Source organism: Bufo gargarizans, chromosome 8 (genome assembly GCF_014858855.1).
Source record: "Bufo gargarizans isolate SCDJY-AF-19 chromosome 8, ASM1485885v1, whole genome shotgun sequence".
NCBI lineage: Eukaryota > Metazoa > Chordata > Amphibia > Anura > Bufonidae > Bufo > Bufo gargarizans.
Genome location: NC_058087.1, coordinates 140184350 through 140212035, shown reverse-complemented (window position 1 = coordinate 140212035; position 27686 = coordinate 140184350). Strand labels below are relative to the sequence as shown.

The following is a 27686-nucleotide window of genomic DNA, read 5'->3' as shown; positions in this document are numbered from 1 at the left end:
TTGGTTTACATGGTGAAACAGGTCAGGGAGAAAGATGTACATGAAGTAAGCAACTATGTGAGCATACGGTATCTGTTAAACACAAAAAAGAGTCCTGGACATCACCTAAAGAAAGTCATGTTCTAACTTAGATGAGCCCCCCCCTTTTTTGTTTGTTTATCCTCTTACCTGGAAACCCCTTTAAGATCCCCAAGACTTTGACGAGGGGACATCCTCTGCGTCAGGAGGAAAGAAGGTTTGTACACAAACATAGAAGAGGATTCTTTATGGTAAGAGCAGTGAGACTATGGAGCTCTCTGCCTGAGGAGGTGGTGATGGTGAGTTCACTAAAAGAGTTCAAGAGGGGCCTGGATGTATTTCTGGAGTGTAATAATATTGCAGGATATAGCTACTAGAGAGGGGTCGTTGATCCAGGGAGTTATTCTGATTGCCTGATTGGAGTCGGGAAGGAATTTTTTTCCCCCTAAAGTGAGGAAAATTGGCTTCTACCTCACAGTTGTTTTTTTTTGCCTTCCTCTGGATCAACATGCAGGATAACAGGCCGAACTGGATGGACAGATGTCTTTTTTCAGCCTTTCAAACTATGTTACTATGTTATCTAGATCTATATTGTGTATTTTGTAGTATGAACTTGCTATTACGTTCCTTTGTCTCTCCTAGAATCCTCATCCCTCACATATCTGGTGGACACAACAGGGTCAATGTCTGATGATTTTCAACAGTTGAAGGTTGTAAATAGTTGGCTACTGGAGCGTGTGACTGCCAGGTTCCCATGCGGTGTTCGTCAGTATACCATGGTGGAGTTCAATGATCCATGTATGTTATCATGACTGTCCCTGGTTTTACATTATATTGCACTGATGGACTTACTGTACATTCTGCTTGCAGATCAAATATGAACAGGTCATTGCAGTACCGTCATGAAAATATTTAAACCAAACTGAACATATCCCAATTAAAACAAAAGGGGGGAATCCATAGCCGAGCAGATTCAAGACACGAGCATACTCAATAGACAGTTGGCCAGCCTTGCCGAAACTGGCGGGTTAGATTTTTTTACTTTTAATACGTATAGGCATTTTTAACAGCTTCCTGACATCCCCCGTACATGTTCGGCGAATGTAGGGTCTTAAAGATGGCGTTCATTCAGGAGCTAAGTAGGCTCCATACATTTTTTCCAGCTTCCCACTACAGTACATAATATTAAATGGTGCCATTAGAAAATACAACTCGAACACTTCGAAGGAAATATGTCATCAGAAAATGACCTATTGTTTAAATCACATTTTTATGTTTAACATATTTTTTAAGAATTTTTTGATGATGTTATTTTTAATTTTCCATGTCACTATCTATATTCAAACAAAACCCATAAATTCCTGCAGTTTTCCCACTGGCCACTAAGCCTAATAATAGGAGCCACTTCTTGGTCTGTACTGGTTACTTTACTGCAGTTATCTGCTTATCTATACACAGAGGTGATATCATTACATGCAGGATTAGAATGACAGATACAAGCATAGAGCATGCCTAGAAAATTCTGCCATAGAGGTCAATAGGGCCAGCTCCAGACCATTGTGTCTATGGCCCATGGGGCTGCCGTAAAGCAATTCTTTCAATTCTTTCAATGCTGTTAAGAACATCTCAGGCAAAATTTCCGCCCCCATAATCATGTTCAAGAAATAGAATGAAAAAAATCTGTAATCAGAAAAGAAAAACACATTAGAAAAAAGGAGATCTGAGACTATCTGGTTTTAACTGGTAGAAAACATAATTAATGACACATTTCCTTTAAGGTTCTCTAGGTGGGTTTCCTCTAGGTGCTACATTTGTACTATGAATAATCAAAGACGTCCAGAATGTGAATAATGAAAAAAAATAATTGGAGGTATGCTGATGGTGGATAGGCGACAATTGGTTGGGCAATCAACTGTAGCAGGTTCTTCTCAGATCCCTAATGATAAGGAAAAGATAATAAGTAGAGATGAGTGAATCAAATCCACCAAAGTGAAATTCGATGCGCTGCAAAGCTGAATTTCCTGGTGCTTCGTGGTAGCAAATTTTTTAACCTGAAATAGTGTAAAAAACAAAAATAAATAGATTTACCTCCTCCATTTGCTTGCGATCGGCCGGCCACCGCGATCTTGATTGAAGATCTTGGCCGAAATCCCTGCCGATGTGACGCACGCCAGATCTTTGAGCAGGATAGGGGTGGCCGGCCTGTCGCGAGCAAATGGAGGCGGTAAGTATGATTTAATTATTTTTTTCTGTTAATTTTACACTGTTTTTACACTCAGGTGCCACCATCACGTATGAACGCGGCATCTGAGAGGTACAATGACTGGGGCGGCGCTATCGCAGCCACCTGTCATTACATCCACTACTTACAAAAAAATGATCTTCGAGATGAAGTAATAAGCACCAATATCCAGGTAAGGTAGAAACCTGAGGACTAAAGCCATGGCAAAAACCAGAGATATTTATATAACCTCTATCCTTAACACACAATTGGGATAAAACCATGGAAAAGACTGCACATCCTATCTGCCCTGTTTCTGTGCCAAATCCTCTTAAGTGACAGAGAGCCTTAAAATAAATCAGGAACAAAAATTAAAAGGTGGGGAATCCTCTTGAACGATATCATGAATGTTTTTGCTTAATTTCACAGCTGTTGGGCCCATTAGGATAACCGAATCAAAGCGGCAATTTAGTGATTTCTTCAACAACCTCATGATCTATGGAGGTGGTGATTGTCCAGAGCTGGCAATGCAAGGACTTGAACTGGCTTTGCAAAATTCTCCACCCAATTCTTTCATCCTGGTGTTAACAGACGCATCTGCTAAAGATTACTGGAATACATATCTGGTCAACAATATTTACTCACTAATCGCATCCACAAAATCCCAGGTATGATCATGATATAGTTATCAGTTATCAATGTCACACAACACAGATGAATGGAGCCAGGGGCGGAACTTAAAGTGGCACTGGAAAAAATACTAAAAGTGGCCCCATTTTGTAGTTGGGTCCAAATTGATGGAAAGCAGGGCCAGAAATACCATATTGTGGCTCATTATAGCACCCCAACAGAGCCAAATACCACAGTTCATCACAAGATACTGCCAGCAGCACAAAATACATCCCCAAAAACTTCCACTGGCCAGCCATGAGGAGGGCCCAGGTGGCCCCCTGTGCATCTGCCCACTGGGAAATGTTCCTGTAAGATCTATGGCTAATCCGCCCCTGAATAGAGCAGAGGTCATGCACATGCAATGTGGCCCCATTCAAAGTCTATAGAACTGGCAGGGACAGACAAGTGCATTGCTCAGTTGTATCTATCAACTCCTTAGACGTTCAATGAAACAGGACACATATTCACTTGACACTCCATTTAAACTCATCACTGTGGTCATGCTGTGAGGAAGAATGGGGGCTCAGGACTCATGTTCTAATGATTGCAAGTACTAGAGTAGCACAAGGATTAAGTCCTAAATGGGTACAGACTTAAAGGGGTTCCGACCCCCTGATTCTAACATTAGCAAACATTAGAAGCAGCAGTCCAAAATTCTTGTGGAAGTATAGTTTATTAACCCATGGAATAGAGCAACAGTTCAGTTCCTCACTGGAATCATTCTCAATCAGAAAGTCAGACAGTCGCTAAATGTAGAGATATGGCAGAGCTCTCAGGGCACCATGTCAAATCATGGAAAACTGGCGCATGCACACCAAACTTAATGCTAAACACAGGTGTAATAACCCTACAGGGCAAATACATGGTATATATTCAGCAGTAAAAGTAAAACTATAACTCCGGGATATGCTCGGGGATTGGTGGGGGCCCCAGTGATCAGACATTTATCCATGGAAGTGTGTTAGATGCCTTGGCACCACTGACTCTCTCTCTCCTGGATCATCTCATTCCTCACAGACTTGATATCTCATGTCTTCCATTCACACACCACCTCCTCGCTCGTCCCCTTTCTGTTTGTGTCCCTCAAGGCTCTGTCCTGGGACTCCTACTCTCCCAAAATTTTATAGAATAGACTATAGAATTTATTACCTTTTCTCAATCTCACTCAGCACCCCTAACAGACCTATCTATTACAGCCGATGACTCCCTGCTCTCCCCAGTCCTACAAGTTGGGTGGTTTATGATAACCTTCAATTCTGCTCTGTCCTTCAAACCACATATCCAGGTCCTTTCCTCTGCTTGCCGCTCATAAATATCTCTTGTATCTGCGCTTTTCTCAACCATGAGTCTGTTAAAATTTTTGTACATGCTCTCATCAGCTTCGGCCTAGACTACTGCAACATCCTGCCCTGTGGCCAGTCCATCCTCAACTTTGCTGCTCAGCAAATCCACCTCTGCACCATTAGTCCTCTCCTCTCTTGTGATCCCTTAATTGGCTCCAGATTGCCCAGATAATCCAATACAAAGTATTTACTATGACAAACAAGGCCATTCACAACCTGTCCCCTCCATACATCTGAGACCTGATCTCCTGGTACCTTTCCACATGGAATCTCTGATCCTCACAAGACCACCTTCTCTACTCTCCTCTTATCTGCTCTTCCCACAATCACCTCTAAAATTTCTCCTGTGCATAGCCCATAGCCTGGAATTCTCTTCCCCCACGGGTGGATTGGCCACAGACCTTACAGGGAAATTTCCCAGGGGGGCGCCCAAGCCTTCCTCTCTGCCACTGGCTGGGTACATAATAAGCGATCAGTGGTAATTAACTGTGAGAATCAGGGACCCGGCCAGCGACATGCCCTCCTAAATTCAACTATGTCCCACATCTCACCTCCTAAGCGCCCTGCTCCATATCTTAATCAGAGAGAACTCGAAGAGTTGGAGAGAAAATGGACTCTATTGATGGCCAACTCAGAAGGACAGCTTTTGGGTCAATATATTTTGCGGCACTGTGGTATGTGGTATCTTGCGTTATGGTATTGCTGACCCCCCCTACTTTTGTTGCCCTGCTTCCTGTCAATTTAGACCCTCCTACAATATGGGGCCACTTTTAGGTATTTTTTTCCAGGGCCACTTTAGGTTTCCAATCTGCCCCATCAGTCTCTCACCTACAATGCAAACCTTCAAAAGAAACCTGAAAACCCATCTCTTCAGACAAGCCTACTGTAACCTGGCTGTCACTATACCGTCATATGAGCAGCTTTACCCTCACCTAGGCAAGGGTCATCAATGTTGACTAGTCACCACTGTAAATGGGCAGCATTTACTTTTCCGGGACATGTTTCTGATGATGTGCATTTACTGTATAAGACATGCCATTGATCAAGATCAATGATAAATTGTAGTGTTCTACCGATGAGCCATGAATATTAAAGGGGTTTTCCAGGAGTAGAATATTGATGGCCTACCCATAGGACAGATCATCAGTATCAGATTGGGTCCTCCATCAAGCTGTTTGAAAAAGATGCAGTGCTCCAGTAATGGCCAGTAATGTTACATTCATTGGTCCCATGGTCTACAATATGTGCAACCCAGTCCCATTTAAGTGAATGAGCCTGGGCTGCAGTACCAAGCACAGCCACTATACAATGTACGGTGCTGTCAATTAACACAAAAGGCATTGAAAAAGTCAACATTTAAAGTTTGCTACAACTGTATATTTAGTAGATTAAGTGTCAAGTTAACATTTGCTGTATCTGTACTTTTTCCCTTTCATCCTCAGGTTTTCTTCCTGATTACCGGCCTCTGTGGAAGCATAAGTAATCCAGATTTCCTAATCTACCGAGATATTGCTGCAGCCAGTTTTGGACATGTCTTTCAAGTTTCCCTTTCAGATCTGAATAAAGTAATTGACCCAGTTTTTACTTATATTCTATAGGGGTAACTATACATTGATCAGGAAGTCATAAAAGGTGCATTAATACTGGTGTGGCGTTTGGAAGCTGAGTACGGGATGATTCACATGATAACATAGTTGTCAACTGTCCTGAATTTGCAGGGACTGTCCTTGATTTTCAGAGACAGTTCTGACAAATTTGGGCTTTCCCAGGCCAGAAATGGGCGGGGCTAACATTAATGCTACCCATAAGTGGGCATTTCTTGGTGGTGTTGAGTGTTCCAAGACTTGACTTTGGATGTGTGTTATGACCATATGTCTGTACTGATTTTTATCATCAACCCATCAACACCTCATTGAAGGTCGCCCTCCCAGAATCTTGTGGTTGGTTAGTATTCATGGTGCAGCTCCAGTCCCAGGGCTATCTGGGACACTGCTGCAGAGATGTCATTTGATAACACAGTCTACAAGGGCAGAGGTACAATATAAGTTATTGTGGAAATCCACCGAATCTGAGTTTTAGCATTTTGGGTGGAGTTCTCCTTTAACAAAGTCCTATTTACCTTCTAAAACGGGTTGGTTAAGCTGCTTGTTATATGCATGTGATTTCACCCTATAATGTACCTCATTTTCAGGTCTTTAAATACTTGGACTTCACTCTTTCGAGACCCTCAAACACTTCTGCGCGACTTTTCTCTGGCGAGTATACTGAAGGCACTAACTCTGGGAACTTTGAGGTTGCAGATAATTTTACTGCCCTGATAATAACCACAGATGGGGTGATCTACTCCATACAAGTACTGGGGCCTGACTGTAAGTACCCTGACTATGCAAATAATACTTACCCCGCCTGCATTAGGTAAACTTACTTATCTATTTCTATTTTGTGCAGCTGTTGAGCTTCAACTAAAACAGATTGTTTCAGAAATTTGGGGCTCAATGTATCTGCTGAAAAACCCTGGACATGGATTATGGACTATACATATATATGCTGGAAGTCGATATTCTTTAAGAGTGGAGGGATTCACAGGTATTTTACTACTGACAAACATCTATCTATCTATCTATCTATCTATCTATCTATCTATCTATCTACAAACGAGGACAACAAGTAGTAGCACACTGCCATGTGCAAAGACACTGGCAAACACTGGAAACATGAATAAATGTAAATTGCATTATTGCTACTATATACTTACTATATGAAAATTAAAAGCTCTTTCCGCACATTTTTTATCAAAATTGTGTTGGGCCCATCTACCAACGACAGGGTGGCTTCTAACAGACGGGACTTAAACTAACAAACTTGCATCTCCTTGGCCTAAGTGTACAAAATTCAGGGCAATGTAGAATCCAACTATTTGATACTCTACTTAGAATCCCCAGGCAGATGAGCGGGAGTGCAAAATACCTCTTTTTTATGCATAGTTTGGAGATGCTGGTCTTTCTTTTACATTGTACCTTTGGGGGAGTGGCTGCCCCCTTTAGGACAGTGCACTCCAATCGATCTCCCCATGGATTCTGATCAGAGTATATCACATAACTGGATTCTTTATTGACTCGGAATTTTGTACTCTTAGGCCCAGGACAGGCAGGTCTATTAGTGCAAGTCCCTTCTGTTAGAAGCCACCCTGTCACTGGTTGATATGCCCAACACAACTTTAATTAAAATGTGTGCAAAGAGCTTCTAACTTTCATATAGTAATTATAGCAGCAAAGCAATTTCTATTACATATTCATGTTTCCAATGGTTGCATGTGTCTTTGTGCATGCAGAAGTGTGCTGCTACTTGTAGTTCTTGTTTGCTTTTACATTGCAGCCATGGTAGCTTGTACCTAAGCCCCTTATTTATGCATAGTTTGGAGGTGCTGCATACTTACCAATGTTTAGATTGGTAGAAATCAGGACATTGAAAACCCCACTCCCTGGGGACACCATTTATGGGCATTTCCAGCATGACAGCCTGAATTTCCCAGGACTGTCTCAGAAAACCAGGGACAGCCCCTGCAAATTCGGGACAGTTGGCAACTATGGTGCTGGTCTAACATTCGTTTAGACTATCTATCTATCTATCTATCTATCTATCTATCCATCTGTCTATCTATCTCTCATATCTCTCTGTCTATCTATTATGTGGACTTACTGGAGTAGTTGTTTAGAAAAAAAACACCTTTTTCCTCTAGAAACGGCACCACTCTTGTCCATGTGCTATATTTCAGATCAGCCCCATTTAAATTTAAGGGGTTGTCCAGAGAGGTTTAAAATTTTTTTTAAAAAAATTGATACTCACTCTAACCAATCCCTACCCTCTTCTATTTTGACACTTACCAGGCCATACTGGTCTGTCCTTCCTGGTCCGGTCTTGTCATGTAGGAAAGACTAACTTAGTCAATAACTAGCAGCAAGAGTAATTTTAGACTTTTTTCCAGTGTCCATGAAAATGAGTTTCATGCATCTTTGATGCTATTATTTTGAGAATAGCTGTGCTTTACCAGGTTGGTTTACAGCTCAAAGTTAATCCTGGTAATGAGGTATCAGTATTTTGACCTACAGTGGCATGCAAAAGTTTGGTCACCCCTTGTCAAAATAACTGTGAACAATAAAGCAAGTTGAACATGATCTTGTCTTTTAAGCAAAGCACATTTTTTTATTTTCATATTTTACATTTTCAAAATAACAAAAGAAAAAGGCCCAAAGCTTAACTTTGGGCACTCTGCATGGTTAGTACCTAGTAGCACCAGTATCACAGCTTGTAAACGCTTTTTGTGGCCAACCAAGAGACTTTCAATTCTTCTTTGAGAGATTTTCATCCATTCCTTCTTGAAAAAGTCCTCCAATTCTGTGAGATTTCTCTGCCGTCTTGCATGCTTTCTTAGGTCTATCATCAGATTTTCAATGATGGTCAGATCAGGAAATTGTGAGTGCCACGGTTAAACCTTCAGCTTGCTCTTTTTGATGTAGTCTATTGTGGATTTTGAGGGGTGTTTAGGATCATTATACATTTGTAGAAGCTATCCTCTTTTCAACTTTAGCTTTTTTACAGTTGGTATTATGTTTGTTTCCAGAATTTGATGGAATTTCACTGAATCCATTGTTCCCTCTACCCGTGAAATATTCACCATCCCATTGGCTGCAACACAACCCCAAAGCATGATTAATCCACCCACATGTTTAATGATTGAAGATGTGATCTTTTCATGAAATTCTGTGGCCTTTTTTTCTCTAAACATACCTTTGCTCATTGCTGCCAAAGAGTTTTATTTTAACCTCATCGATCCGCAGGATGTGTTTCCAAAAAGCATTAGGCTTGTTTATATGTTATTTTGCAAACTCCTGACGCAAAATTTTGTGGTGAGGACACAGGAGAACATTTCTTCTGATGACTCTTCCATTAAAGGGGTTGTCCGGGTTTAGAGCTGAACCCAGACATATCCCCGTTTTCACCCAGGCAGCCCCTTTAATTTCTGGGCTGTATCGCACGGGGCAAGGACTGTTTGTTTATATTTTTTACACTTCTAGACGGAGGCTTCCACTTAGCAGTGTTTTTGGTAACGTCACCAGCACTAATAGGTGGGCTTTAGTGCTACTCTAGCCGTTTTACAGGTTAGGGCAGCACTAAAGCTCATCCAATTAGTGCCGGTGACGTCACTGGGCTCACTGCTATGTGGAATCACCCTAGCTTAGCCATGGAGAGCCCGGTAAGTCACCGGATCTCCATAAAAAGCCTTTGCCCTGTGCGATTCAGCCATTGTCAAAGGAGATCATTTGAGAATGAAATTCTCCAATGCTTATATCAGAGGGCCTGTCTCTATGAAAACAGGGATATGTCGCCTTGACACCCTGACAACCCCTTTAAGGCTAATTTGTGCAGGTGTTGCTGAACAGTAGAACAATGTACCATAACTCAAGAGTCTGCTAAATCTTCCTGAAGCTCTTTGCAGTCAAGCGGGGGTTCTGATTTGCTTTTCTAGCAATCCTACGAGCAGCTGTCTCTGAAATTCTCTTGAAGACCTTCTCTTGACCTCCAATATTCCTTTTTACTGCTATTTCTTAATTACATTTAGAACTGATAAAATGGTAACCTGAAACCCCCTTTGATATCTTCTTCTAACCTTCTCCTGCTTTTTGGGCCTCAACCATTTTTATTTTCAGAGTGTTAGGCAGCTGCTTAGAAGAACACATGGCTGCTGTTTTTTGGGACAAGGTTAGAGGAGTCTTGGTATTTATAGAGCTTTGAAATCTGCATCACCTTCCTTATGATGATTGTGAACAAGCCTTAACCCTAACAGACTATATAAGGTCTAAGACCTTAGTCAAAGTTATCTGAGCGCCCAAATCTCCTTGGTTTCCCATACTTTTACATGTTACTCCTTTTCTTTATTCACTCTAAAATTGTACAAAATCAAAATAATACACTAATACTGCTTAAAATGTTGACAATTGTGTTTCATCTTTACCTTTACGCCTTTTATAGATCGTTTCATCTTCAACTTGCTTAACTGTTTAAGTAACAGTAACTTTGACTAGGGCTGCCCAAACTTTTGCATGCCACTGTACTTATGATTAGAGATGGTCTTGAGGTTCACCCGGCAGTCATTTCGCGCCAAACTTTGCATGTTCGCGATTTGCTGAACATGCGAACATATGGCGATATTTGCGCACGCCATATTCTTTTACATTGTAAAGAACTTTGACCCATGACACATCCATCAGGTGGTACAGGACAGTCAATTGAGATCTTTTAGCACATGGACACACCTCCACCCTCAAAAAAAAAAAAAGAGCTGGCAGACATTTTACATTCAGTCTTTTGCCAGTGTGGGGAGAGGTTGCTGTGTGGGGCAGGGACATGCTGTTAGGGACACCAAACGCTAGCTAATAGGGCCACAAAAGTCCTTTCAAGGACTGGTATAAGTGTGCTATCGATAGGTGTGATACACAGAGTGGTGTGATATACTTATAATATACTTTCTAACATATAAAGTATATTATAGTGCATTTGTATTGTGCAGCAGTGGTGAGCGGTTCTGCTGCGATACTGCAGCTACACAGAGTGCCAAACGCTATTGGAACCAATCATTTCTACTGGTGTGATATACCAGTTGCCCCCCAAAAAAACAGATTGAGGCAGGGGTGTGATATACCTTTTTCTACAAATACTGCTCTTCTATAGGAACTTTTGTTACAGGGTCATGTTGAAAATGACAGGCGCCTATTTTGAGCACGCGCATACGCGAAAATCACATTGCCGATATTTTGCATTGAAAAAAATTATGAATGGAGATCGCAAATTCGAATAATACATCTGGTATGTCACTGTACATGTTGTGGGACTATTTGTGCACTTCTAGTAATTATTTGGTGGCTGAAAATATGACCTGAAGGTTTTTCCGGTTTGCCTGTCATTTAAGTCTATGGGGCCCACTGCAACCACACGGCTCGCAAACATTTGATCGCGTTCGCGAACTGTCCCGGCCAATGTTCGTCCATCACTACTTAAGATCCTCATTATTCATCCTGACGTTTCAATTTTTATGTAAAAAATGTTGGCTGTCAGAAATCAGTCTGGCATTTCTGACTACAATACCAGACATAGCCAATGGACAAGGGCCGCACTATTCGTGGAAAAAAGGTGATTTTTTTTTCTAAGACAACGCGTTTGCATGTTTGCCATCTATATAGATATAAACTAGGGAAACTTGCCAAAGCTCTGCCATTTTTCATGGATATTTACTATGTTACCATCATTAATTATGATTTGATATACTCAATTTTGTTCTTTTTGCTTTTTTTTCAGCCGTGAATATGTCATGTAAGTATCAGATAAAGTGACCTTGTGAATAAGAACGTTGGAGGGAGGATTCGGGACAGGAGGGGAATGGAGTAAGAAGGAGTAAGGAGGGTGTATAGAGTGTATGATTGCTTTGGTGAACATTAGTATTGAGCTAAATCCATCCGAATTTCAGGGAAAATCCGATTCGCTGTGAAGCTGAATTTCTGCGCGCTTTGTGGTAACGAATCGATTTTCCCTGAAATGGTGTAAAAAAGCATTAAAAAAAACATACTTACCTCATCCATTTGCTCAGGATTGGGCTGGCCGCTGCCATCTTGATTGAAGATCTCGCATGTAATCCCGTACGCGGTAATGTATGATGTCATCACGGGTCGCGCGAGATTTCAGACCAGATCTTCAATCAGGCTGCAAATGGATGAGATAGGTATGATTTTGTTAATTTTTAAAAACATTTTACACTGTATTATTATATTCAGATGCCACAATCAGCTATGAACGTGGCATCTGAGGGGTACGGTGAGCTGCGCAATCGCCGCTTCCAGTCATCGCACCCACTACTTACAATGAAATGCGCTTCGTGGCAAAGTAATTCGTCACAAAGCAAATACTTTGCTCATCTCTAGCGTATATAAGTGCACTACAATGGTTGGCTACAAATTTGTACAAAATATCCTTTTTTTTTAATCACAGCTGGAGGAGATTGCTCAGAATGTCATCCAAATGCTACCTGTGATGAATACGTTGACTTCGTGGAATGCAATTGCAAGGATGGTTTCATCGGAGATGGTTTTACCTGTTCTGATATAAATGAATGCGCCTACTCCTGGTCTAATAATTGCTCTTTTGGCATTTGTCAAAATACTTTTGGCTCGTACACTTGTCTCTGTCCAAGCGGTTTTTCCTCCAGCTCAGATGGCGTCTGTATTGATATCGATGAATGTGCCAGCCCTTATCTACACAGTTGCTATTCATCTGCGGCATGTATTAACTACAATGGCTTCTATTCCTGTGTCTGCCCCTATGGTTATATTGGAGATGGTTACCATTGTGAAATGAATGAATGCATCCATGGAGCTTGTGGCCTAGAAAATGAGTGCATCAAATCACTTGGGTATTACAGCTGTTCCGATCCATGTTCAAACCACACAGTTCTCGATGAACCCTGGAGAAGTACATCCAATGTGTATAGTTATCGATATAATTGTGACAATACCAAATACGGATGGTATCGCTTTATTGGCAATGGGGGTGTTCGCATGCCAGAAAAGTGTTCACCAGAATCTGGTTGTGGTACAGTGGCCTCAGTGTGGTTGAATGGCATACATCCAATGCTAAGTGATGGTATTGTGAATCGCACCACTTGTACCAGTTGGGGTGGATCCTGCTGTTTATGGTCATCTACTGTCCAGATAAAAGCCTGTCCTGGAGGATATCATGTATATAAATTGGAAGGAACCCCATATGGAATTTGTTCTTTGTCCTATTGCACAGGTAGGTAATAGCCTAATATGCCATACAAACTATTAGTTCTTGTTAGAACCTAATGCTGGCCAGATGCATGAGATATATGTTGATGTGACAAGCCAACCAATCCTCCGATGGCAGATTTCAGGGGCAATAAGGATCGGGCAAGTTCTGAGAACACATGCCTGCTTGGCCGAGTCAAGTAGGCATGTATATGAGGGGATTAGCTGCCAGCTGAGTATTTGGCCATACAGCTTTCATATGTATATGGCCAGCCCATTTCCAATGCTTCCCCCCCTCACAGTAATCAAGGTTGACATATGGCAAGTTATTTTTTGCATGGTCCTCACCAGGGTCAGACTGTCCCAATCAGGTTACCAGAGGATCCACCGGTGGGCTCTGACTGATACCATAGTGGATTCCAAAGGTCCTGGAGAAAAAAAATATTTGGAGCTAACTTTGTTGCTAATAACCTGCCACTAGGGTCCATTTCTTTGACTTATTAGGCTGTATTAATGATCTAATGGTTGGGCCCTGAGAATAACGTATTCTGGTGGGCCCAAGGAACCCCCTTCTGGCACTGGTCCTCATACTGCAGAGCTAATAATCACCAACAACTCTTTTCTTCTGACAAAATAGTTTTTCTCCAGGGTCAAAAATCCAATACTGACTCTTTAAAAGAACAACAAATCTAAAATGAAGTATATCAGAACCTAGTTTGGGTGTAATCTGTGGGATTTACAGCATGTTCCTGAAACAAAACTGGGCCTGATTTATCTTATTTTTTTTGCCACACATTGTGTTTGTGTGTTTTAAAGCACTTGTGAAAAATTTTTGTGCAAGTGCCGTTTCTCTACAGACTTCGCTGCTTTCCCAAGAAAGGGGAGTGGCAAGGGAGGGGCGGGACCAGTGGCCCTGCCACACATCTTATTTTAAGGCAATTTTTGGGTGTAAAAAAGAAAGAAGTGTACACAAGCAAGGGGCAGGAGTAGATATCAGTTTAGGCACACAGACTGCAGGTGCTATGCCTAATTTATGTCCTCATCATCATCCGGCTGCCCATAGTGTTATCATAGACCGGCATACGCTGCTGATCTATGATAAATCAGGCCTAATATCTTGGAAAAATCCTACAGATAAGGGTATTTTCACACTCGCGGCAGAGGATTCCGGCAGGCAGTTCCGTCGCCAGAACTGGCTACCGGATCCGTCAAAACGCATGCAAACTGATGGCATTTGTCAGACGGATCAGGATCCTGATCTGTATGACAAATTCATTGAAATGCCAGATCCGTCTCTCCGGTGTCATGCTGAAAAATGGATCCGGCATTTTTTTCCCCCACATTTTATGCGGTCTGAGCATGCGCAGACCGCAATGCTGGATCCGTTTTGCCGGAACACTCAGGGCCGGATCCGGCATTAATGCATGTCAATGGGAAAAAATGCCTGATCCGCATTCCGGTAAGTGTTCCGGAATTTTGGATGTAGGTAAAACCGCAGCATGCTGCGGTATTATCTCTGTCCTGAAAAGTCAAAATGACTGAACTGAAGACATCCTGACGCATCCTGAACGGATTGCTCTCCATTCAGACTGATCAGTTCTTTTCCGGTATTGTGCCCCAAGGACAGAACTCAATACCGGAAAAGAATAACGGATCATAATCCTTCTGATCCATTTTTGACTTGCAGTCAGGGCAGGGGGGATGGATTCAGTGCAGTCAGTTTTACAACCAGACTTGATTGTGAGAAGCATTAGGGGGCACGACTGACCTCCTGGGATACAGAGGAGAACATTTCATAAATTTCTCACTTTTGATTGCTAGGGTAGAGTAGGATCATGGGAAAGGATAATACTATGATAGGAATTGCTATCATCTTTTTTCTCCTTTTTGTTTTTGCATTTTGTATGTTTACTGTTCCTTTAACCCTAAAGAGCCACCATTTCTTAGCCATCTTAAAGGCAATTTGTCATCAGAAAATGACCTATTGTTTATGTTAAACATATTTTATAAATATTGAATTTAATATTTAATTTTACATTTCATTATATAGGTATATAGTTAAAAAAAAGTCCTTCAAACTGGCCACAGCACAATGACTTCTGCACAGGTCACAGGGCATGCCCACAACACTCTCCCATTGAAGTCAATGAATCATCTGTAGACCAAAGGTTTTATATCCATGTGGCTGATGTAAAGCAAATCTGTAGATGCTGTTATCAGCTTGGGCAACATGGCTGTTCCCATAATCATGTACAGAAGATAGGAAAAAAATTCCAATAAAAAATAGTAGTAGAAAAAAATATATTCTTATCAGTATCTGCTTTTACTAAGTAAAAAATAAAAATTAGCAATTATTTTTAAAGAGTACAATTTCATATATCTCCACCCAGCAGGAAATGTTGAGGGAAGCATACTTACTTGCTCCCCGACGCTCATTTTCAGCTCTGTAGAACTCTGGCATGAAGGGGGTCATGTGTGTTGCTGTAGTCAACGACTGGCCGCAGCAGTATCTCACCAAACGGGAGCCCATCCATGCCGAAGTTTACATGTGTAGACTGAAGTGCCGTGAAGACTGCAGGTGACCTTTTCAGCATTGGAGACCAGGTAAGTATGCTTCACATGTCCTGCTGGGTGGGGGATTTAAAAAGCTGTATGAACTTGGAAAACCCCTTTAAGAAAATAAAATCACCTGTCCCCATTCTCTCTTCAGTGTGAGGACCCGGTCCCTACCAAACACTTCACTATATCTTTGTATGCTAAATTCCTAAAGTTGGTCATACCCATAAGAGAAAACAATTCGGATCAATACCCCTCAATATTGTCAGGATTTAATAGCAAAAATCAGAGGAAGGAAAGAAGGATCAGGCATGGTGGATTCCAGAATTCTTGATCTTTTGTTACAGCAGGAGAGAAGCAACTACCAGAAACTTCTAGCAGCTGCACCTTATTCCCCTCTTCCCGTTGAAATGACCATGCAGGCTTGGCTGTGCATGAACGCCCAGTAGTAGGCTACACTACTATTGCTACAAAAAACACAGGAAACCCAACAGACCTGGTGCTGTGCTCGGGTAAACTTATAACTGATCATCATGATGGGAATTAGACCCTACATAAAGATATAGGAGATTATTTATTAAGACCGGCGTTTTAGACGGCGGTCTTAATAACCCCCTGCGCCGGTGGTGGATCTGCCGAAGTTATGAAGAGGCGCCGGCCTCTACATAACTTTGGCGCATCCACCGCTGGTCTAAATGTAAGCCAGCTTCCTTCTATGTAATTGGACTGCCACATATGGATTAAAGGAACACTTCTTGTCAACATTATCTTTTTGGGTGCTGCCTTCATTTTTGATCTCTGACGGAGCATTGGACATTGGTCCAATTGGGGGATGCACCTATTTCTCCCTTAGTGGGTGCTGTGTTTATCCTATTTTTTCTCTCTCTTGTTTTTAGATCCGTCCACAGCATCTGAGTCATGTGCAGCAGATGAGGAATTGAAACTAAAGGACGGAACTTACAATTGTTACTGCAAAGACAAATATGAAGTCGCTGGTACGTCTGTCATTTAAATTACGATACTTGTGTCTCTTGAATAAGTGGCAGCCCCTCCATAAGAACCACTGATATAATTAACACAATGACAAAATGCTTTCTTAAAAGATAATAAAAAATAATATTGAATTCTACTAATCCTACCTAAGGACTTACCTCTAGGAAACCCTCCATACAACACTAAATGCTAGGCGTTCATCCCATGCCATGTCTAGCCAATCAATATCTCAGGTAGCGTATAAATAATATTCAGTAAACCATTTTGTCTCAAACCTTCAAATAAACATATATACCTCCTGACAATACACATACAGTATTATATGACCACAACAGTGAGGGTAGATGGGGCTGCTTACAATTTAGGAAAATATGTTAACTGCTTATTGCTTACTTACAGTGGTGGATAAAGTAAACCATAGGCTCTGGGATGTCCCTAAAGCTAGACCGCTCCTTTACCATTACTGGCCTGCCACGCTGTGTCTATAGACATCACCTCCTTTCTGTGCTAGCATTGACTACCGGTTGCTGTCATTCCCCTTGTCAAAGAGCGTTGCCTCTACACACTGACAGTGTCCAATCATTACTGACAGTATCAGACTGTAAAGTCAACCTGCTGACAAGGGCAATGGTAACACCCAGTTGCCAATTACAGCTGAGCTATACAGACTTTTTGTATACTTTTTGCGTAATACAAGTATTTACTAAAACAGACATGTCACTAAAGGTGACAGATCCCTTATATATTCATTGACTCACAGTTGATGGCTTCTCTGATTGTGGATGTTCTCTTTCTTTTTCTTCTCCATCCAACCCAAGCTGCAATGATGACCTCTCTTGATGACCACAGAGTTTGCTGCATAGACATCTTTGGCCACTCTCTTCCGCAGCCATCCCCAGTCTCTACAGCAGCATATATAAACACAGACTCCAGACTATAACCCTAACTGCAGACCCCAGTTCAGACCCTAGAATAAATGCCGACCTTCACACATATGTTCATAAAACCAGAATGAGCATCAAAACCTTGTCCTATTTGGTCAACAGTGGTCTGCCCAAAACTGATCATATTATAATCTGAAACGGCATACTTCCACACTTACACTGTTCACTGAGTTCCTTAGCTCTACATCACGGACCAGCTCATCCGGATCTCCCACTACGTCCCCAATGCTCCATTGCATGTGCTACGGAAACATTCCCACTTTGTATGCACTTTATACAATTTATTTTCATAAGGATAACAGGGTGACTGTAGGTAAATAAAGAGTGCTTCTTCTATTGCTGGGTCCTCTAGAGAATAAGATATTTCTTGTAGACCTTCACCCCTCTACCATATAGATGACGGTGTGGAGCCGGGGGGTGAAATGTGTCTTCATACTAGACAATCCTTAGAAGCATATATTAATGTAGTAATAATAATTGCCAACAGTGTGCAATAGATACATCTGGGTGTTACCAGTTTGGAAGAGGGGGGGGGGTATCCCTGCACAGTCTGGCACTGGCAGCCCTTATTGGATAGTGTCAGACTGTGCGGGGACACACCCCCAACTAGTAACACCCAGCTGGATCTTTAGCAGTCTTTTGGGAATTCATTCATAGAGTTCTAGTAGAAATAACAGAAGAATGGCACACCATGGAGATATAAGAAAGTATGATCCACAGTTGCTATTTCATGGAGAATACAAGAAATTACTAAACCAGACATGTCAGGAATAGTGACAGGTCATCTTTAGGTTTACTTTCCCTTTATTGTTTTTTATTTTCCTTCAGTTTTTTCCCCATTCCTTCTACTTTAAGATCCTTCCAGCCTCCAGGTTCTGAATATATGATTTCAGGTCATTATACTGTTTGACTATAAGCAGGGTGCACCACCAATGAGGCCAGGTGAGGCGATCGCCTCAGGCAGCACCAGGTAGAAGCAAGAGGGGGGGGGGGGGGGGGAGCGGAAGGGCCATGGGCAATAAGCGATTTAATTGTGGCAAAGGGGTTAGGTTAAGAAATTGGCATGGGGGGGGGGGGGGGCGCTGTTTCAGTTCTCGCCTCAGGCAGCAGAAAGGCTAGGTGCACCCCTGACTATAAGGAGCCTCTTTGCTGCATTGACAAGTAAGTCTGTTTTTAATGGCTGATTGGAAAATGTATAATGTTTGCATTTCATATCGCAGATATCGCAGACATACGTCCTGAGCTGACATGTGATGTCTTTGACATGAAGGCCACTTTTCATAAGTGTCAGCTGAAGAGTCTGAACTTCAGTACCAGCTCCATTACTCTGAAAGACAGCAGCTGCCTTGGATTTCATGATGAACTGAGCACAAACACAATAACTATTAAGGCTCCACTTCAAGCAGGAAGCTGCGGACTTCAGATAATAGTAAGTTATATAGTTGGCAAGTTTGAAAAAAAGACATAGATCCATCAAGTCCAACCTATAATCCTACTGTGTTGATCCAGGAGAAGGCAAAATCCCCCTGCCAATAGCCCCATTTTAAAGGGATTGTTCACCCCTGGGGACCTTTTCTACAACACCCCCAGTGTGGCCAGACCTGCAGTGGTAATCACACTTACCTGACCCCACCGCTGGGTTCCGGCTCCAGATCTCTTCAACATCCGGCCACGTGAACGTCATAGCTAATGACTGGCAGCACCAATGACATGTCACCCATGCGCAGCAAGCCCCTGGGAACTTAAAGTGGCCCTGGAAAAAATAAAATATAAGTGGCCCCATATTGTAGGGGTGTCCAAATTGACAGAAGGCAGGGCAACACAAATAGGCAGGGTCAGCAATACCATAACACAAAATAATGTCCCAGCAGAGACATATACCCCAGAGCAGCACAATATACTGGCTCAAAAGCTGGTCTTCTGTTGTGGCCATCATTAGATGTCTTTTTCTGTCCTCCTCTAGTTTTCTCTGATGAAGATATGGAGCAGGGGGCTTAGGAGGTGAGATGTGGGCCACAGCAGTTGAATTCAGGAGGGCATGTGTGGTTGCTGGTGGGGTACATGAGTTTCTGATTCTCACAGAGTTAATTACCGCTGAGAACACATTATGTACCTGGCCAGCGGCAGAGAGGAGGGCTTGGGTGGCCCCATGGGCATCGGTCCACCGAGAAATTTCACTGTAAGGTCTATGGCCAACCCGCCCCTGCTGTGTAGAGAATGGGAGTGGTAGTGGTCCTGATGTAGTGTTGTTGTGTCAAAGTGTCCTACCTCAGGCCATTTCTCCATGCGGTTCGATGCAGTGAAAGGGATGATGATGATGATGAAAGGAACCAGGGAGAGATGGATGAACAAATAACAGCTTCCTTTACTAAGTGCAAAAACAGATAGCAGGACATTCAGCAGCAGTTTGTACAAAGTTCACTCGCTCTCCTCCCAGATGATGGGGTTATGGTGGCTGGCAATGCGACAAAGATGTAACTGAGAAACTTGCTAGCTGATGCTGATCTCTCTACGTTCCCCTACGGCTTTACACTGGCACCTGTGACTGCAGGTGTCCACTGTATGATGCAGGCTTCTAGCGAGGCCTGTCCTGACTCTCATGATGGTGTCTTAATGTGTTTCCCACCACTTTTGGCAGCAGACTATTGATAGCTCAGTTGCTTGATCACTCTGCTGACTAATGCAGCGTAGCTTGCTAATACAGATGAACAAAGTATAGAAAAATTCACAAAGTAGACTTTGATTCGCTCAACACTATTGCTAATCTTCTGTGGCCTAGGACCCTGCAGGCTCTCTGGAGTGTTGGTCCTCACAGATGAGCTGCCTCTGGGAGCCTCATAGCCAAGAGGAGCTGGAGATAGATCACATTCCCTTTCACTCTCCAACTTTAGATTGACTCTCCCTAGGGCAGTGCCACCCTTGGCAGGAAGTCGGACCAGCCCGAGAGGGGAGGAATGGAATATGTCTGTGAAGGTTCTCATTTATAGTACGTTCCATTCCTGTTACAGAACATTGCCAACCATACTCCATCTGCTGGTGAACCAAGTGCATAACATGTCTTTACATTTACATTGGTTTCTGCATTTTATATATTTCTTATGCAAAGTACAAAATAGTAATACCCCCAACTCTTGGATATTACACACATGCATCATGTGCCCCAAAATGTTCTCACCTAGACCTGTGGGTATTCTGTCATGCTTCTCCCAAGTAGTTTTAGACCCATTGGGAATGGGTCTAATAAATAAAAAGTGTATCTTTAGCAGTTAACTAATAGTTGGTTATTAATTCAGTGATTTTAGTCAAGTTTGGTTAAAGGTGTTGCACCAACATCTAAACATATGTCCTGTTCATAGGATAGGGGATGTGTCCAATTAGTGGATTTCACACCTTGGGATCCCTGCCAATCATGAGAATAGGAGACCTGTGTCACGCTGTATGAATGGACTGGTGGTCGAGCATGCTCACTGCCTCACCGTTCATTCTTTACAGCGCTTGGCCATCTCAGGAAGTCCTATGGAGATGAATTGAGAGGCAGCTGAACTTCAGGAACACAGGAAAATGCTCTTGCTATCATGGGGATTCCCAGCGATCCAACCCCCGGCAATCAATACACTGATCTGTTGATCCCAATTCCTTTAAATCTGGTTAGAGTATAACAGTCAATGTAGCAGTTTACTACTCCATCAGCCTCTGATGCACCTTGTTACAATGTATTAATTGTTTATATCTTATATTTATTTAGAAAAACTACACCCATGCAATTTATGAAAACACTCTGTATTTTACGCTGGAATCTATGGGATTAATCACAAGAGATCAAGAACTGGTTGCGACATTATCGTGCGCGTACCCACTGGACATGATCATCAGTCTGAATACAGCTGTGAATCCAATATTTAGGTAACTCATTTAGTTATATATTTTCTACCGCTAATTTATTTACCCAAAGGCCCAGGATTCGGACAATTAATGGGGCGAATGTTCATAAGAAAGCCGGTTCCCGATAATTGCCCTGTGCTACTGATCACCTAACAAGCAAAAAACCCTAATTCTTTGGGTTATTTCATCTTTCATGCGGCACATAAATTCCATGTTTGATTGTGCTGCCACCAAACCAGGAATCTGTATGGGGATAAATGAACGCAGTAGCGATTGTTCATCCCCATACTGAGGGGATAATGGTTGCATGTAAATGAAGCTATTCTATAGTCGAATGATTGGGCAATGGTCAGGAATGAACGATTCGAGCTTCAGTCTATGTAAATGACCATTGGGTGCAGTCTACTTGGTGTAAGTAAAAGTTGCCACTGTCCTAGAGGTCCACTGGAACAAGCAATTGAGCATCTTAAGCTCGCCATACCCATGCAATAGGTGTTGGCCAAATGGTCGACTGGTTGACAGCTGTTTTACTTGACTCCAACGTAAAAATGCATGCCTTAACCCAGCGCTCATGTTTATTTCAATGGGGTATGGGAAATTAGCTGCTACTTGCTCCCTCTGGTAGCGGCTTTACTCCCACAGGGAAAAAAATTGATCATGTTGATAATCGGCATGCCTAATCATTCTTTCTACGTTTGTCAGAGAATGGTCATGAGGCCCCGTACACACCAGGTTGTCAGCCAAAATAGATACGTTTGGAAGACCTTTTTGGAATGTGTATGACCAGCTTTAGGAAGGGTCTCCTTTCACAAATAAAATAAAATAAAAATGTTGATCAGGATTAGAAAAGTACCATGATCAATTGCTTTATAGCAGCTCTATCGTATTTGGCTCAGCTGCAGTACCAGACACAAAGCATGGACAAGAGGGGCGTTTTTTTTTCTAATCCATTCATTATCAGTTTGTTGCACTTTTAGAACATGGCTTACATAGTAACCATTTGCATACCTACAGCTCCACAAATATCAGCGTTGGAGGGACTGGACAATTGACTGCATACATGGCTCTTTATCAAGACAGCAGTTACTTGACTCCGCATGAAGGGTCCCAAGTTGTACTCTCCTCCAAGTCCATGCTGTACCTTGGCGTCTTCGTTGTGGGAGGAGACGCTTCTCAGTATGTTGTCGTAATGAAGAACTGTTATGCAACGCCTTCAGCAGATCCAAATGATGCCATGAAATATTACATCATCAAAGACAGGTACAGACTGATGGTATCTCAAAAAATTTGGCCAATTATGATCCCAAATAAAATAGCTTTTTGGGTGCGAAAGCTGCCAGGTGGGGCTCAGAAAGCATAAAACACCAAGGGTGTACATATCATAAGAGACATAGCATGCGGCTGCTGTGGGACTCTTGGATAAAGGGGGCCCCGGTTATTTCACCTATTTTGCTAATGGATGGTAAGAACCTGTTTAGGACCATTCCCAGAAAAACATCATATTGGCATCCAAGGCATAGGGCAGGGGTAGGCAACCTCTGGCGCTCTAGCTGTTGTAAAACCCAGAGTGCTGAAGGTTGCTGGCCCCTGGCATAGGGGCTGGCAAACATCATGCTCATACGTGCCAGGTGCCAAAATTAGGCACCATATTGGGGGAAAATTCTAATTTCGCCATTAGGTGCCTTCTGTTCTACATATGCTCATTATCTATAATTTAGAAAAACTTCCTACTGACTTTTGCATGTATTGACTATCTTAATGTGACTGGCTGTATTATTCTCCTCTTTAGCTGTCCTAACAAACAAGACTCAACCATTAGCGTCCCAGAAAATGGTGTCTCCAGAAAAGGTCGCCTGTCGCTGCAACTGTTTAAATTTGTTGGCAATTATAACTATGTCTACATTCACTGTGCTTTGAGCCTGTGTGACGTCACTGCTGGAACCTGTGTCCCTGTAAGTACAAGCTGTGCATAATCACGTTTTACATTGTTTTGCGTCCTAGGGTATGACCACATGGCGGGGTTGTCACGTTGCAGGTGCTACATGGCCATTAACAATGCAGATTGGCTAAACAGTCTGGCCCTGATTAGTTAACTGGAGCCCACTGCGGCTCCTACGGCTGATGACCACGACATGTTGGTCGTACCTCTAGCATAATATGCCTTTTACATGACTTTATAGCAAACAATTCCCTTGTAATGATATAATTCTATTATTTCAGTCATGCTCTGGAATTAGGTCCCGCAGTGCAGCAACTGAGCAAAGCTACCAGTTAAAAGTGGGTCCAATTACTCAAGCAGGTAAGAATCTCAGTTGTGTGAAGATCAGTAAAAGATCTACTGAATCCTGACATAGGCCTCTCACCCAGTTAAGCCAGTACTCTCTGCTCTACACCGATGAGGGCAATCAACCTGAAACAGCTGTTTTCAGATGAGATGCTGGCTTAGTTATTACCCAAGTCATGTCTTAAGGCCAATATAGGCAGACCACGCTGTTGCTATGGGGCCCGCGGCAGAGGGGGGCCCGGAGAGCATGGAAGGCCCCGCCTCCTACGTCTACTCTGCACAGACAGTTTATTTATAGTTAATATGGGCCGGCATTGAGGCGGCCCTCGGCCCGCCTACTTGTGTTCTCCCTCGGGGGCCCGCCCAATTGTTCTGTACAATAAAGTTTATTTAAAAAAATATCACACGCGTCTATTGGCCGCCTGGACGTCCGGTTTCCTAAGTAATGCTAAGCGCACCCGCTGGAGGCTGCTGGATGTTTAGATTCAAAGTGAGGAGCGAATGCAAGTGCGAGCGGCCGGGGGCAAGACACCAGCGGCGACCAGTGAGTGTGGAGACCGGAGAGGGTGAGGAACATGTCTGACAGGGCCCCCTGACTGCAGACCTCGGCAGTGGTCAATGATGTCTTGTGCCTCCATAGGGAGCTGGACGCATCTCCCAGAAGCCGCATGTGACGTTATGCATTTTACTATTTTAATGGTATGTTCACACCACCACCTGTCCCATGACACCATGCGGTTTCTGCTGTGGCACTGTCCCGCTCTCGATTTAGTCCGATTGAGTATGAGATCCAGCTCCTACAGGCAGGCACCCAGCTTTCCCAGGGTCCTGAGTATAAGGTCCAGCATCTAGAGGCAGGCACCTAGCTTTTCTAGGGTCCTGATTATGAGGTCCAGCTCCTAGAGGCAGGCACCCAGCTTTCCTAGGGTCCTGAGTATGAGGTCCAGCTCCTAGAGGCAGGCATCCAGCTTTCCTAGGGTCCTGAATATAATATCCAGCTCCTAGAGGCAGGCACCCAGCTTTCCCAGGGCCCTGAGTATGGGGGGGGGGGGGGGGGGAGAATCTAAAACCTTCAGGACTCCAGCTGCTTTGAAACTACAACTCCCAGCATGCCCTGACTGCTGTTCATTTTCCTATGTCACATTCAGGAGGGTGGGGGGGGGGGGGGGGTCTTTTCTTATTAAAGTACTCTATTAATCGTAAAAATATTCGGTAGAATACCGGATTGCTAAAATAATCGTTTACTGCAGCCCTACCCGCTACAGGCCAGGGATGGGTAGTGGGCGGGGTTAGGGAGCCCAATTCAGATTCTTGTTATGGGGCCCAGTGATTTCTATGTATGCCCCTGCTGGTAGGGTTGATCAGTTCAACTAGCCATAATATGGCTCCTTAAAAAAAAAAGCACATATCAGCAGGATCAATCCTACAAAACCCCACTACCCAAAAGGATCGATCCTGTTGATTAAAATGATACCTGTTCTAGGAAAATCACTTGCAGCGTTTATGCAAATAAGGGTTTCAGTGCGCTGATGGGTGTGGCCTGCAATGGAAAGCTGAGCAGCTGAGCACACTAAGGGGCTAAGCCCCACCTCTGAGTATAATGTAGTCCTCATTTGCATAGAGAATTTTAATTTTTTTTCTTGGGAACACTGCAACCGATTTTCACAAGAGAGGTATGATTTTAATTACCAGGATCAACCCTATCAGGCAGTATGTCTGGTTTAATAGGATTGCTCCTGCTGACAGGTACTCTTTTACGGAGCTGTATTATGTCTAGGTGTGAAAAACGTAGAAAAGGACAGGAAGAGAAGAGTAGAAAGGTTTCATGATTAGGGCAGATTCGTTTTATGGGGTTATGCCAATGAGGAAAACTGTAACTAAAGCACACATACCCCTGTAAATATGCAGAAGACTCAGATCCATTAATTTAAAGAAAGTGTCCACCTACCATATGTCATTTATAACACTGAAGGGAATTTAGGCACCCTCATGCATCAGGGCCCAGAGATGACTGCTACCTCTGCAGCCCCTGGAGCTCTTCCTACACCGGTCACAGCACCACCACGGGTAATGGGTTGGATGGCACTCTACTGATGGTAACCATCACATGACAGCTAAAGGAGGGCATTCCACATACGGGTCAATTGCACTATTTTTTAGTAACCATGGGGATGTCCTGTTGGGGTGTTCACATTGATTTCTCTCTAATGAAATATAATCCAGGGGAAAAAAAATCCTTAAAGGGGTTGGCCACTTAGTGGGTGCTGATGGACGGCACCCTCCGTCAGATCCCATTTTTGGAGCACATCGCCTGAAAACAGGTGAGCAGACCTTTATGTATAATTGAATTAGTCATATTAAACCATCGGACATCGGCTCTGATACTAGTTTAATAATGCCTATTACTAGAGTGCACTGTTCCCAGCCCTTGTGCAGTGAGATTGTCTTTTCAGACGCAAAGGCCTTTCAGTTCATAGGCCAGATGATTCAGTTTGTTGATATACCAGTCAGTAATTTATTTTTGACTTCTGAATGGTTAATCCACTTATGTATTGCTTTACAGAACCACAACCGGCTAGCCAAGTTGCAGGCTGTATTGGTAAGTATGGCATTCCGTCATGAATACTCATTTGAAGGGTGTGCGTACTTTTGCAACCAGTTTTTCTTTATTGCTCCAATACAGTACCTCTAGAACTAGAAAATAGATCAAGACTTCAAAGAATCCTGAAAGTTCTAACACTTTGTGTACAGAGCACCTATGCAGACCATTGTGTTTCCATGGCTACAGACTACAAACAAGCCGTTTTAGTAGTCTGATTTTGCATTAGCTTGTTAGAATCTGCCAAATTAAACTGCATACAGGGTTTGTTTGTAGACTGTAAGCAGGGAGACACATAGGCATGCAAAGGAGCTGTATACACAATATCTTAGGATGGTTTTAAACAAGAAAATTTGCTTTACAACTTTTACATTGGAGAGTAAGGGCTCTTTCACACTTGCGTTCTTTTCTTCCGGCATAGAGTTCCGTCATCAGGGCTCTATGCCGGAAGAATCCTGATCAGTTTTATCCTAATGCATTCTGAATGGAGTGAAATGCGTTCAGGATGCATCAGGACGTCTTCAGTTCCGGAACGGAACGTTTTTTGGCCGGAGAAAATACCGCAGCATGCTGCGCTTTTTGCTCCGGCCAAAAATCCTGAAGACTTGCCGCAAGGCCGGATCCGGAATTAATGCCCATTGAAAGGCATTGATCCGGATCCGGCCTTAAGCTAAACGTCGTTTCGGCGCATTGCCGGATCCGACGTTTAGCTTTTTCTCAATGGTTACCATGGCTGCCGGGACGCTAAAGTCCTGGCAGCCATGGTAAAGTGTAGCGGGGGAGCAGCATACTTACCGTCCATGGGGCTCCCGGGGCGCTCCAGAGTGACGTCAGGGCGCCCCAAGCGCATGGATCACGTGATCGCATGGCACGTCATCCATGCGCATGGGGCGCTCTGACGTCACTCTGGAGCGCCCCGGGAGCCGCGGGCACTGTAAGTATACCGCTCCCCCGCTCCCCGCTCCTACTATGGCATCCTGGGTGCCATAGTAACACTGAAAGCATTTTGAAGATGGATCCGTCTTCAAATGCTTTCAGTACACTTGCGTTTTTCCGGATCCGGCGTGTAATTCCGGCAAGTGGAGTACACGCCGGATCCGGAGAACGCAAGTGTGAAAGAGGCCTTAAAGGGTTTTTCCAGGAGTTCAATATTGGTGGGGGTCCACATCCTAACACTTCCACTGATCAGTCTTGGTGCCGTGGTGCACCTCACAGCTTACCAAGAACAGTGCCATACACTGCATAGTGGCTGTGCTTGGTATTGCAACTCAGGCTTATTCACTTGAATCGCACGTAGACCATTTGATTGATGAACGTTACATCACTGGCCTAGGGAGAGGCCTCGTCTCTCATCAGAG

At 43.2% G+C, this 27686-nt stretch overlaps 1 protein-coding gene across 1 annotated transcript; it reads left to right on the top strand.

The window, feature by feature from the left end:
• The first annotated feature begins 668 nt into the window (after positions 1-668).
• Positions 669-26546, top strand: LOC122945442 (uromodulin-like). Its single transcript, XM_044304510.1, has 14 exons — positions 669-816; positions 2669-2907; positions 5697-5819; positions 6446-6623; positions 6703-6840; positions 11608-11622; positions 12295-13095; positions 16523-16621; positions 18784-18992; positions 21309-21466; positions 22460-22705; positions 23235-23397; positions 23666-23744; positions 26413-26546. Exons 1-14 carry the CDS (start codon positions 702-704, stop codon positions 26544-26546), a joined length of 2697 nt encoding a protein of 898 aa, XP_044160445.1. The 5' UTR covers positions 669-701.
• Positions 26547-27686: the final 1140 nt, after the last annotated feature.

Coding starts and splice junctions, on each gene's coding strand:
- LOC122945442 (XM_044304510.1), top strand. CDS start 702: ATGTCTGATGATTTTCAACAGTTGAAGGTTGTAAATAGTTGGCTACTG. Junction 16,622..18,783: donor AGACAAATATGAAGTCGCTG/GTACGTCTGTCA, acceptor TTCATATCGCAG/ATATCGCAGACATACGTCCT. Junction 23,745..26,412: donor GGGTCCAATTACTCAAGCAG/GTAAGAATCTCA, acceptor GCTCCAATACAG/TACCTCTAGAACTAGAAAAT.